Source organism: Passer montanus, unplaced genomic scaffold, assembly GCF_014805655.1.
Source record: "Passer montanus isolate IOZ18808 unplaced genomic scaffold, ASM1480565v1 scaffold11, whole genome shotgun sequence".
Lineage (NCBI taxonomy): Eukaryota > Metazoa > Chordata > Aves > Passeriformes > Passeridae > Passer > Passer montanus.
Window position 1 is genome coordinate 1,853,388 of NW_024357613.1, and position 14,303 is coordinate 1,867,690.

A 14,303-nucleotide genomic window follows, 5' to 3' on the forward strand; every position below is an offset into this window, starting at 1 on the left:
GGTGAGTTCAAATGCCACATTCTCTAGACAAGTGGGAACTGCACTGCACACCCTGTGCAAAAAGATGGGAGTTGGCTGTGGAAGCCTCTCTTGGTCCTATCAGATGCCAAGAGTAAACTTTCTGTTCTGCTGCTTGACAAGGGAGCTCTGCCCAATGCTGAGTTAACAGGACTGTGCATTCATGAATGCTGCAGGGGATTCAAAAGGAAATTTAGTGTCCATACTTGCAAGTTATAAGATGAAGTTCATTCCCACAAAAACTTACCTCATATCAGGTGAAAAATCCACTTGACAAGCGTAGCCAGCTACCATGTGACCTTTGAAAATTTTCTTTTTGTTTAATCTGAATCTGTTCTGAGCTCCAAAAATCAAGATTTGGTTATCCATTGACTGGCAAGCCAACCATTTCCCTATAAATGCAATAAACAAAGGTGGTGTCAGGGTGCTGCATCTGAAGAAACAGACCTAACTGGGATGTTTTTGGAGATTTTGACATTTTTTCTTGCACTATCTGAATCCAGATTTTCATTATGTAGCAGGGATTTAGGTAACAGTTGATATTGTTTCTGCCTGACAAGAGTTGAAACCTTGTTTGACAGGCTTTGGGATGCCTATACCTACAAAATGCACTCAGGACTCTACTAAAGCTCTGCCTGCTCCAGCTATGTGCTGCATCAACCCCACTGACGTCCTGCTAAGTTTTTAAGATACTGTGTAACCTTGCTGGTGCTCATAACCACATAGCTCAGTGAGGGGAGAAAAATCCATCTAGCTGCACTCTACTTGATCACCTGTTTTGTGGGTACTCTAAGAAAGTCACCACCTCTTTTTATGGGAAAATAGGTCTAAGGTAGACTGAAAATAGGTCTAAGGTATTCTCTGCCTTAATGGAATGCAATTAATAAAGATATTTTAGTGAAAGAAAAATTGAGGCTTTTCTAATCATAACTTCATCTCATTTTGCATCTTGGCAGTGCATTAACTCCTGCCTGAGAATCCAGTGATGATGATGTGCTACAGAACACCAGAACAGAGACTTCTGTCCCAAACTCTGCATATTGTCACTGCCTTTAAAGTGTTTTATGCAGTGACAACATAACATTGGCAGTGCAACAAGTTGATCAGCCTCTACTCAGCCTAATGGGATTGTTAACAGCAAGTCTGGCAACACTGTAATAGTGGTGACACTATAGCTATTTAAATTTGGCCAAAACAGCTAACAGGAATTTTGCCTTGTTAGCAAGATTTTCACTGATTACTTGAGGCACTAAACAACTATCCTTCTTCAGCATGATTCTAATTGAAGAACATAAACACCAGTGAAACATTAACATACAGAAACACTGAGATAATTTGGGATTTCTCTTACGCAAGAATTATTTGGACTACATTCATAACAGAAGGGAACAGGATCACGTACAACATGAGTTTCTACTTTAACTGTGGCACCACAAGGATTGCTGCACTTCCTTAACACTCTGCCACCATTGTCAGTTCCCCTCCCTGTTTCTCTTAATATTTTAAATACAGCAAAGAGCACATGGTAGCTCTATGGAGAGTCCTTTTGCCTTGTCTGGATGAAAGCCTAATTTTAAACTGACACAGTTACCCTGATATAAACCCTCATTCTGACATACTTGTTCTTTAGAATTTTAAATCAAAACTCAATCCAATCCAATGTTGGAATAAGTGCACAGAGTGACTGGGAGGGGTTAGTCTGGGGTGAGAGGAGGATGCAACACAGCAACATCACAGAGACAATAATCAGTAAAAGATGCCTATGTAAATTAGGTCTAAGAAGGCAGCAAAGTGTTAACCTACCATTTGGAGACAAAGTCACAGCTGGCATGGAATGCATACTTGGCTCAGCTATGTACTTGAAGTCTACAGGAATGTCCCTGCAAAAGGAAGAAGTATGTGTTTAATGAAGACATGGAGATGTTCCAAAGAGCTGCTTCAAGTCAGCTGATTTACGTGGCAGCTGAACCATGGAGAATGTATGGTGGCATCCAAAGGAAGAATATGCAAAAACTCAAATATTATGAGTGTACACCCTAGAGCTCCAGACGCAGAGCCATCTAAAGCATAATCTCTGAGAGTGTGAATTTACCCCAATCAAATGAGCCAGAGTCTACATTAGAGTCATAATTCTAATTGTGAAGAGGAAAATGGTAACACAGAGTTCTTTTATTGCCTCCAGTATAACTGCAGCTCTTACAAAGTTCCTATTTAGATAGCAAGAACATCCTGACATATGCATGGATCTTATTGGAACATCTTCTTGACTTGAGTTTTGTTTTAACTCAAATATTTCTGCCTTTTGAAAATTCTTCTTTTTAAACCACTTTTTTAAAGGAAAAGAAAAAAGGATTCTCTCTATCTCATCTCTTTGACATGCCCTATTCCTCCTGACCTCCCCAATTGGGATGCCAACCAATTCCAAATATTCACAGCTGAACTGAACGCTGAACTCCCCAGCTCAATTGCACAAAGACTGTGCCAGTGCATGTTCTTAACATACACTGCCCTGTACAAAGGCCTAGGGTAAAAACAAGGACAGTCTAATCCTTACTCTGCAGAAGTGCCCTTTGGTTTTGACTATATAAATTGAATTACTAACGGTTTGTGCATATTCACAGTGTTCCTCATACCCTGCACTGGAAGACTGCAAAAAAGGGAAGGCACGTACATGGCTTTCTCATTAAGCAAAAGAAACCTCCAGCAGAAAATAGATTTGATTAATGTATTCTGCAGAAAACACACGCAAAATGTTCTGTAGCAACATTAATTAATACAAAAGGGATGTTTATGACTTCATTGTCTAATTCACAGAGCAGAAGGGCTGCTGGGACACTCTGGGAGCAGAGAGCGTGGGTGGCTGCCTTGTCCCAGCTGCCCGAGCCTTGTTGGATGGCAATACGGTCGGCATTAGCAAGGTAATTATCATCCTGCTTTATTGGGGGAAGTTATTTCCCATCATCTTGAGTTAAGCAACACACACAGGGGCAGCAGGGTGAGAAGCTGCTTTGTTGTCAGGAAGCAACACAAATGCTCCTGTGAGATAAAATCATTTACTCCTCAGAATAAGAAGGGCAACCCACTTAATACACTGGATAAAAGCATGCACTTTAGGCCAGGGACAACCAGCTTCCAAACAGACACACCTAAGACAGCTGCTGGGCAGCAAATCTGTGAAGATTCCACCACCATTCCACCATTCCACATCATCTCTGAGGCTGATCAACACAACAGCACAGGAAGTGCATTCCCTGTGCTACACCCTACCCAAACCATTTCCAGCTCCATTTGCAACAGGACACAAGCAAGGCCAGGCCCTGATCCACTCCCAGCACCCAACACTCCTGCAGACCAAAAACCTTCTGGAGTCCTCAATGCCAGGTAAAACCAGTCCCACTGGGAGCCCCATTAAAGTCTCATTACAGAAGATGCATCTCCAATACTGAATTGTTCTGCAGTCAGAAATTTAAATGCAGCATCAGTTGTTTTGCTTCTCCTTTTACAAATGAAGGCAGGCTCACCTATTAGAATTTATTCACAATAGCTCTGCTTTATGTTGATACCTACCAGGCACACTTAAGACAGCAGCAGGATATGCTGCATTAAATTATTAGGCAGAATAAAGAGATGCATTTGTGTTTCACATTTGCTTCCAGTCAAATTGCTAAATAAGTAATGTCAGCCTGCTCCCTCAAAAAAATTACCAACACAGATGCTATCATGGTTGCCCAACCTCAAAACTAATGTGATGTATTTGTTTGTTTTTTTTTGTGACAAATACTTAAATATTTTAAAGTCCTTTCCCCACTTGATAGCATTTCAAAGGCTGAAATGTTTTAAATATCAGAAATTATATCTGCTAGCCAAGACTTACAAGTGTTATACTCTGGGGTTTTGATACAACTTCTTAACCAGGCAAGTGACAGAAAAATGCCTTTAACAAAAGAAGGAAAAGAACCAAGCCAAGCCAAACCCTCAGTACAACCCAATCCAGTTTTGGGACCTACACATCATGCAGACGTCTCTCAGGAGACTACATTATCTCTACCAGGAGCTATGGGTGAAAAGACCCACTGAGAGGCACAGATTTACAGAGATGACAAGCCTCCAAAGCCTGTCAGCATAATAACTAAATTGCCACTGCACAGTTCTTGCTTTGCGGGCTGACTTGGAGGTAAAAAGAAGTAACAGCCTCCAAAGTTAAATGCTCACATCATTTCAGTGCTTACCCAAGCAGGATCAGATGCATACAAAGCAAAGACAAAGTAATATTTTGCATTTCTAGAAGAGAGTACACAGTATAGGATACCCATGCCAACTTTAATATCTCAATCACATGAAATGCAAAAGCAGAAAAATTTTCAAGTACTCCCACTAATATTCCTAAATAAACTATGTAATCTACAAGAGTCTGTACTATACTTGAAGTCTGAACTTTCAGCAACTAACCAACTGCAATTCTATGTACAGCCCCATGAAATCTTTGCATGGGATGAATTCTTGGGAAAGGAGATTTTAGTTTTCAGATGTTCCTCACTGTGAAGTCAGACATGCCATCCCATTACCCATCTCTGGCCAAGTCAAAGTGTTTACAAAACACACTACACAATTCCTCTAGACAATTGAAATGAAGCAATTAGACCAACTTCTAATTACTAGCTTTTAAGGCCATGCTCAGGTCATAATTATTTCCACTTTGTTTCTGTAGGATACTGAAGAAACATTGTGCTGAAGAACATATCAAAGAAAAGTGCCAAAAGGTGCAGCAACCAAATCACTGCTAAGTAGCAAATAATTTTCCTTATCCATTTACGAAAAAAGGATTTGAGAAATAATTTGCCAGGGAAGTTTTTGAGCTCCAAAATCTTCCATAATGAATGCATTAACTTAGTTTTAAGGCATTTTAAAAATCTGGATCTTGAAGTAACAGAAATATGCCTACAGACCAATTAGCATATATCATGGTAGGTTGTGGGGAAAGGTTTTCAAGTCATGCCCAGGAAGATGGCATTACATTTGCTCTTTATAAAACCAAAGTGTTTCCAACAACTGCATTACAGAATACTGCATGGAGTAGTTTCCTATCATTTCAACAAGGGAGCTCTTTCTTCAGTGTACAAAACACTATTACATGTTTTTTTTCCTCAGAAGAAAAAAACTGCTACTGGAACAATCAGGTTGCGATGTTCCCATGCCAGAACCTTTTTGCCTTTCCTGCTTTTCTCCACAGACTGACTAAATCCACCCACTTCACTATTTACTTCAGCCATCACACAAAGCTCATAAAACAAGGGCAATCCAATCTCAAGGAAATAAGAGATTTGTGCAAGCGAGATCATCCTCCCACTCAACAAAGACAAGACATTCCTTAGCAGACATGGTATTGTAAAGATTTTTCTTTAAGGAGCTCAGTAAATCCATGGGTCTGCTTATGAAACACTGAACAGAGCTTTCTTGGAGCAGCATATGGTGACAACATTTTATGTCTAGTCTAAGCCTGGGTTCCCAGACTTTGGTCATTCCCACTGCTACTGGCAATGACTGCAGACGATCACAGACAAGCTGAGGATTTAGCTGGCTGCTTGGGTAACATTCCAATACCACAGATTGGAGTCTCTTGTCTAGGATACAGAAAAAAAAAGAAAAGCAAGCAGCTAGGAAGAAACTGATTAGTCACAGAACTGTTGAACTAGATTCTATATTATGCAACAGCTTTGCATGTGTGAACAGCAAAAGGAAATGAATACCTCAAGATATGGGACTGATTATTTAAAAAATAAATTCTCAAATTCTAAAGAAATCTTAGAAGTTCTAAGTTCAAGATCTTAGTACCTAGAACTTTGCGAAAAACATGTCAGATAGGAGTGAAATGTTTTCTCTGCAGGTTAAATTTTAAAAACTAGAATCCATTTCAAATATTTTGTATTTTTTCTTGGACAGACTTCCCCTTTTCTGTCATCTATTGTATTCATACTGTGTGCACCAATTATTGCTAAAAAGCCAGACTAACAGAAAACCAGAATAAAGCAACACTAAACTAGTTATTTCAAACAGGAGCCAAGTATCATATAACACTATGGACATCCAAGTTCAAAGCATTCAAAACCAACACACACCAATTATAATAGAGCAGACATTACCTTAAGAGTTAATTTAAGACTAATACACCCTTGGGGAAAGGGGAGAGAGCAGAGACCACTAACAGAGTGCAGTGTGCTTCAGGCTGATAGGGCTGTCTTTTGTTTTCTTTGGGGAAGAGGAAATCAATGAAGTGTCTCAAGCATTAAGTCAGAACAGGGTTTTAAAGCTTTTCCTGAGCTAGCTAGAACTCAGTACACTCCAGTGGCCGATGTGCTATGTACTTCTAAAAATGAACTCTCTTCTCAGTTTACTCACAATATACTTTGAGGTAAAATTCAAAATTTTAAACTTACCATTCCCAGACTCTTAAACTCTTGTCATCAGATGTACTCACAAACCTTCTATTTTCATCCACAAACACAATGGTGTTGACAGCTCCCAAATGCCTATCGTATTCCTGCACAATCTCACCACTTCGAATATCCCACTACAATTAAAAAAGTCAGAATAAGAACCTGGTTCTTACTAAATACCAGTACTTTTAGAGAAATAAATATTGAGTAGACATACCTGTACAATTTTTTTATCTGACATCCCTGCAACAAAGAGATTTTGTTTATCTTCATCAGGATTGAACTTGACACAATAAGGAACCTTCCTGTTGGTGAATCTTGAAATACATTGCCCTGCAACAGAAAACCCATTTATAGTGTATCAGGTTGGAAGTACTATGGGCTGATTGGTTGTTTGCAATACTGAAGAAAAAGCACTTTACTAAGAGCAGACAACAATTCTTTTAATGTCCTTGATAGAATTAGAGGGCAGAATTTGCCCTGCTCTTTGATTAGGCCATCTTTCACATGTGTATGCATGCACCTGCATAAACATGCACACACACAAACTGTTCTGTAAGTTTGCTACAGCTTCCCAAACAATACAACTGCTCAGTACCCTGTATGCCACCAGGAAATAACAAGAACATAAGGACAGGTTCAGGATATCACAAGCCGACTACTGTCTTTGCCAAACATATCTCCTTAGGATCAGAGGTCTTCTCAACAAGAGATACAAATTTGGGCAAGAATTCAAGACTAACCTCAGAAAAGGTTAACAGTAATCCAACTGCAAAATAAAGCCCTGGCCTCCCCTCTTAGCTTCACCCACAAATACCCTGATAACTCCTTATCTGTAACTTACAGGAGATGTGTTAACCCAAAAGCTCTGTCTAAATAAATGAGTTCAGACTCAAGTACTGGAGAATCAGACTCATACCTTTCTGGCCATCACCTGTGTAAGATTAGTGACACTGCTAACCCAGAAGGCTAACAATTTTTTCAAACATGGGAACTTTCTGTCTTAGGAAGAGACTCAGGTTTAAAAGAATACTGACAAAATCTATCCTGTATTTTTTTTAACTTAACAAACTATCTGTAGCAGAATGTTACAAAGCATCTCCCAGGCATGAGAGCATCAGAGCTACCCTTCAACTCTCTATACCAACAGGTCAGTTATCACCATATTTTCTTATTTGGTATGCTCTTAAGGTTAAGCAAAGACCAAGTGAGATAATTTTTAAAAATTAAGCATATTTAGGTGTAAAGAGTAATTTTATGCCTGTAAATGTAAACATGCAATTAAATGATTTAGCAAGATGTCTTTTTGCTGAAAATTGTTCTAGCATTACAAATAACTAAGAAACTCCTCAAATAAAAAGCTATATGAAATTCAGGTAGTATCAGTTGCACCATTGCAGATAACAACAAAACATAGGTGAAAAAAGACTAGTTATCCTGCAATGAAAGCCTAAACAGTGAACTACAAGACAAGATGAAGGACAACTGGAAACAACCTGAATGCTGAGATATCTTTGTAGTCACTATCAATTAAAAACAGTGCCAAATAATAGCTCAAATAACAAACACAAGCCTACCTGTTTCGGTGTCCCAGAGTTTTAGATAGCGGTCATATGCAGCACTAAGGAACTGAGTGCCTGCATTGTTAAAACAGATGTCTCGAACAGCTTTACTGTGCCCTACAGAACAGAAAAAATGCAATAGTAAACTTTCATCCATTCATACTTAGAATTAATTTTAAAAAAATCCCAACCCATGTTACTCAAGTTAAACGCTCTAACAATGTAAAGAGAAGACGAAACTCACTTATTGAAGTTTTTTATGAGAACTAGTAAAGAATAATTCAAGTGAGAAAGAAAAAATAACTCCTAAAGAATAGTGAGAACAAAACCCCATAACACCCTCACACCTCTAAACACTGGAGAGAGAAACAAAAGCACTGGACAGAGTCAACTTGATAAACAAGTATACACTTGTATAAATTGATACACAAGCAGAACTTCAAAATAAATTTAAAGAAATTTAAAATACTCTAATAAATGGCAACATCTAATGAAAAAGAGGAGAGACAAACACTGCATGAGACTCATTTAATGGAGAAACATTTAAAATTACAAAGCAGGTAAAAAATATGGGAAATATTAGATCAGAAAATTAAGAATGCTTTCATCTGATGTTAATCTTGCTACCCCTCAGCCTCAATACTTTTATGTGACCACCACATCAGACTTGCCGTTCTTTTTAGTTTACATATTGACACAGGAATTGAAATATAGCAAAATGGCAGGCAAATCTGGTTGATAATAAGAATCTTTTGATGAAAACAGTCACACTGTTCAAAAAGAGCAGTTTATTGAGAGAGAACCTTTTCTGAGCCATCATCTTTGCCACACTGCTGTCATCAGAAATAATAGGTGGAAAAAGACTTCTTTCTTGTTACTCAACATATATTCACTCAGTGTTCTAGAAATGTTCCTATTTCAATAGGAGAATCAGCTACTTTTGTTCTGCATTCAAGGTTGCTAAGAAGTTTGTATTTCTCTGTCTCTCAGCTATCTGCTTTAAAAAGCACCTGTTACATGAACAAAGACTGCACCTGAACCTATAAAAGATTTCCCATGCTTTTGCACTAAAAACTCAGCACAGATGGAATGACCTATTTAAGGAGGGATCAGACCATGAGACACCATCACCAGTTAAATACAGAGGGTTGCTGTTTTCAACATGAAGATGGGGCAATTTCGTGTCAAAATTTTGCCTTTCAAAAGAAGTCTTGCATAAAGTATTGATGACTAGAACACTAATGTTTTGTTTTAAGGGTTGTAAGGTGTAACAAATCAACATTAAATTGCTTGGAATAATGACAAAGTTCTTAACAAAACATGCATCTTTTTCAATTCTTACTGCCAAGATCATTCCAAACAACCACTGACTTGGATGCACACAGGTCCTCTCTATGACAAATTAATAAGCTAAGCTAAATCATATTCATCCAGGAAGTTGTTCTGGACATAAATGAGTTTAAAAAAAAGACTATTACCAATAAATGTTCGTAGACATCTTCGATCACCATATACTTCCCATAGCTAGGAAAAAAAGGATGGGGGGGAAAATATGTCAATTGTTAAACAATAATGATGCTGAAATTAAGTGCAAACATATGTCAAACACGTTTTAAGAAATTAATTACAAACATATACCTTGTACTGATTAATCACAATCTATCCAGAAATTCCCTAGAATGCTGTCACCTTCCTGTCAGCGAAATCCCCCTAGAATAAATAAAACCCCCATACCATAGTCCAACTTTTATGAATTAAGGTTTTGCTACTAAAAAAAATCACCCAAAATAACAGCTTTCTGTTGATATATGCTGGACTGAAGTGAGATTAGTTCACACCACAAATGCTTCAGTAAAAGATTTCAGAAAGAAAAAAGATTTTGTTAGTTGTAAAACTAGGCTTCACAGAAAATGAATTAATATAACAACAAAGGCAATAACATGAGAAACTTGTGACCTTCTAAATGCTATTAACAAACAACTAACACTGTTCTAACACAGACAAAAGGTATTTGGTAGAAGTACCAAATGCTTACAGATCCTAAAATGCACTGTCTGTATTCCAGGATGGTATAAAATGTATTCATGAAAACAGAAAAATAACTCACCTTAATTTTGCAATCCATAGAGCAAGACAACATTATATGCCCAGACAGAGGAAACAATCTGACTGCACTGACACCCTATAAATAAGGACATAAGTTAACATTAAGTGGATAATCTAGAAGTTTTTTCAGTTCATTTGCCCTCTTTTCCAAGCAAAAAGCTAAAGCTTATCTTCATAAAACATACAGATACTGTACCTTGAAAAGAAATAACCTGCCCACATTCCATTTTAGAAACAGTGATGTATTTTGAACAATGCTATTGGAAAAAAGTTGTTTCACTTTAATAGCTGTATATATAACCTCCTTCAACATCCACACCATTACTGTGGCAAACACAGCAAATAAATACAAATTGGGGGTTAAAGGAACTGTCTCTGCACAGCAAGCCTTTTCAGATGGGACAGGTACAGAATTTTTCAAAAAAAGAAAAAAAAAAGAAAAAAGTTGTGGCCAGCTCAATTTCTTACCTATAATACCAATGCTTTCTACTCACTGAGCTCAGATTTCCTGGGCACAGCATCTTCACTGCTGTCTGTATTTCAGGTATCCCCTTCTGGGAAGTCCAAAGAACCCCCAAGTACTTGTGGTTTTAATGTCTCTCCTTTCCATTTCATGTTGATTACTCTATTCTATATGCCACCCAGTGGCATATTCTGTATGTCACCCCAGTTCTTCCCTCCCACCTCTGGTTGGAGCTGGGTACTTTATCCTCCCTGTTATTGTCTACTTCTATCCCCCAGCTTTTCTAAATTTGTCAGCCCATTTCTCTTTTGACTCTCGCATCAATATCATTATTCATCTTGTTTGAAGGAAGAAGTCATTTTCCACATCAGTCTGTTGTAATAGGGTAATAGGCAGAGGAGGGACTAGAGCTTTGGGGAGGAGATGTCATTCTGGAAAGCCCTGATAGTTGCAGCTATAAGCTTGTTGATGCAGCAATCATTTAAGAAGAGCTCAGAGATGTGACTCAACTGAAAAAAGGGTAAAAGCTAAAAACATTCCCTGTTCCTCCTTTCTTCCATCCTCCAAATATTATTAAGGTGATGTCCATTGCAGTGCAGCATATTCCCCTTTAAGCAATCCTTCAAATTAGTGGCAAAAGAAGCAGCAAATTGAGTTGTACAACCCGGAGCAGCAAAACACTTTTTTAACACCAGAAGTGTGTATATTGTTTTGGTATCTGACACAAGAAGGAACTATGGATGTTAAGCAGTATCAAAGAAAACCCTTACCAAGATACACTTCTCAAAGGTATTAGCTATATTTGGGAAACCTGTAATGCTGATGCACCATAATCACAAAACCTATGTAACTTGACCCAAATTTGATACAAAATAACCCTTAAGTACTCTTCTACAAAAAAAACCCCAAACCCCAACAAAACTTCAAACACCAAACTTTCTTAGGAATTTCTAGAATCAGCCTTATTGTTATTCACATTGTAGTTTAGGAAATAACTTCAAATCCCCCTGAAGTCACTGAATAATATTTTCCTTTGAAGGTAGGTCAGGAAGTCACTATGTTAACACAAAAGAATATGCAGCTAGACAACTGCAATGGAGCAGGCAAACACCTTGTGTGAGCATGAAACTCAATTAATTACATGCAGAGTATGGTAAAGAGAAAAATACTCTTTCCTTCTACTGATTCTTCAGTTTTATAGAAATTACTAGCTGCAGACAGAGAATTAAATGGGTTGTTATGCTGTATGCTCACAAACATTCCTACCTTTGTATGCCCAGACCACACATGGATTTGTTTCTTTGGAAGATAGCACTTCTCAGGTGGTACTGTAGAACGGAGATTAACCCCAACATCTTGAGGGACATGAAGATAAGATCTCCCCTGATAGTCATACATTTCTTTAACTGAAAAGGTAAACACAGAATTCTGAGAATCCATATTTTAAGAGGTTATCATCTTTGAAAGGCTCAACAACTCACACAGTAATGGTTTTCTCAATACAGCTGCTCTGCTGTAGAGTGAGAGGTGAGAGACGGGGTGTAAGAAAAAACAGCTTCTTCATACAGATGTGGAATTTTATTTGACATTAGTTAAACTCAAATTATGTCATTTTAGCGAAGTCTGCTTGGAACCTTACAATCCAAACATTAAGACAATCTTTCTCTTATCCTTACTCATCATCAAACAGCAAGAGAGTTCCCCTGACCAAAAAGACTTCGCTTACACTAACGCTACATAGATTAAACCGTGCCACTCTAACCCTGACCTTTGCTTGCAACTCGTATTTTGGCCAGCTCTGTGCTGTGCCAGTCATGTCAACAGAATTACAAATCAAGGAAAAAAGATTCATGTGGCCAGCATGAACCAATATTGGTCAGCAACAGCCAACAACTGCTCTTTAACTAGATTTAAGAAGCGATTGGACAGTCAGAAACACAGGGATGCATTGTGCAGGAAAATGGATTATTTCAGAGTAGATGTTTGCTGGGTAGCCATGACAATAAACTGTTCACTGATTAAATTAATTTCTGAGTTTCTGGAATGTTGTTATGGCAGTTTTGGTTGTACTCTTGCACAGACATGCACATGCATACACACGTCTTCAAAATGGAGTATTTCTGGAATGTTTGCATGTGAGAAGATCACAGTTTATATGGCACCTGTGAATTTCAGGTAGAGAGCATGAAAACTTGAATATGAAACAATTAGTCCGTAGGAGCTCAGTGGCTAAAATTCCATGTTTGTTTTGCTCACTGCTATAAATACAGTCACGATCTACTGCACATCAACAGAACAATGTTCTAATGCCAGCAGTGCTTTTCTCACAGCCACCTCTTCTTCCTCAACACACACTAGAAAGGATGCTCACAGCTCGTCTGTGTGTGAGCCTGGCTGCAGAAACTGGCACACAAAGAGAGACCCTGTCTACCAAACTATGCACACCAAGCAGTACTACACAGGGCTGTTTTGTATGCAGAGAGCTGAAGTAACAGCTTAAAAAAATTACTGAATTCTACTTAATTACCAAACCATTTTCTTTGAAGGTACCACATACTACAGGCTTCTGTAGGATAATTAATTGATACACAATTATTCAAAGTATGACAGCAAGAACATTTACATTAAAAACTGAGGAAGTGTAAAGTCCAAGTGATTTTCTAAATTGTTCATAAATCATAACTCAGAGCACTACCTGTGATGAAAATACTGACACATAAAACTCCAATAATTCTGAAGCTGAAACTAAGCCAAACCCATAACTTCAATATGTTTGCTCCGTGAAACAGAAGAGAGATACATGCATCTAGTAACACTGAAAATAAATAAATAAAACCAGTACCCTGAAAAATTATATTTCCACACTGCTCTTCACAGTACGAAGTGGAATTAGTCCAAGTTTATCTCCTTCCCTGTCCTTTATGCTTTTGCCTGTGAGTGCTGTTATCTCCAATACAGAAACATCAACGTGCTGAGGCTGTCTGCCATCCTTACTAATTAACACAGCAGGCAAGAAAACACAGCGAGCTAGAAAATGAGAACAGCCAGGAAGATGCCATTACCATGTAATATAGTCTTCTCCTCTCCAGGTTTATCATCTTCTAGTTTTCCTCTCTTCTGCCTCTTAGCTGTTATTTCATCCAACTCCTTCTGCTCTTCCTGGAAAAAAATAAAACATGATCTCTTAAAAAGTCAGCATTCAGAATCACATACCAAAATCCAGAACTGTGTTATTGTTTACTCACTATTAAGAAGATATTTATTTGCTAAACAAGATTAGAAATATTTCTAAGCACCAATAAAGAGAATATCCCTACCAAAACCATAAAGGCTTGGAAAGCCATGTACACTGAAAAGAACAAATATATTTTTATTCATAGACTAAAGTTAAGCACTGACTGGATATGTGGATAGGATATCTGTTGGTTGGTTGGCTCAGGGTGTGTGCATTTGTGTGTGTGATATTGGGGGTTTGCATTTGCCATTTTTTTTCCCAAAAAGTTTTACTTTCACTTTTTTTCCCCCCTAAGCTGTTTCTTTTAATCAGACTCTACACACAGATTGAATTAATTTTATTTCCACAAAAGTGTTCCAAATAATTGAATGCAGAATATCTGGAACATCTTATTTGGATATATCACCCAAAATGTTTCTAATTACCCCAAAGCATAGCATGGATCTGCTTGGACAAGCACTAGAGCACTAGAAACCACTGCCATG

The 14,303-nt window shown here is 38.0% G+C and overlaps 1 protein-coding gene across 2 annotated transcripts in view; it reads right to left on the reverse strand.

The window, feature by feature from the left end:
* Window positions 1–14,303, reverse strand: part of CDC40 (cell division cycle 40) — a 37,150-nt gene that overhangs the window by 1,451 nt on the left and 21,396 nt on the right. For both annotated transcript variants that reach the window (XM_039727974.1, XM_039727984.1), the window contains exons 6-14: window positions 13,646–13,742; window positions 11,850–11,989; window positions 10,122–10,196; window positions 9,493–9,538; window positions 8,030–8,131; window positions 6,670–6,785; window positions 6,453–6,586; window positions 1,822–1,898; window positions 266–410 (exon numbers count right to left, since the gene is read on the reverse strand). In XM_039727974.1, coding sequence (XP_039583908.1) covers window positions 266–410; window positions 1,822–1,898; window positions 6,453–6,586; window positions 6,670–6,785; window positions 8,030–8,131; window positions 9,493–9,538; window positions 10,122–10,196; window positions 11,850–11,989; window positions 13,646–13,742 — 932 coding nt within the window. The remainder of the gene's footprint in view (window positions 1–265; window positions 411–1,821; window positions 1,899–6,452; window positions 6,587–6,669; window positions 6,786–8,029; window positions 8,132–9,492; window positions 9,539–10,121; window positions 10,197–11,849; window positions 11,990–13,645; window positions 13,743–14,303) is intronic.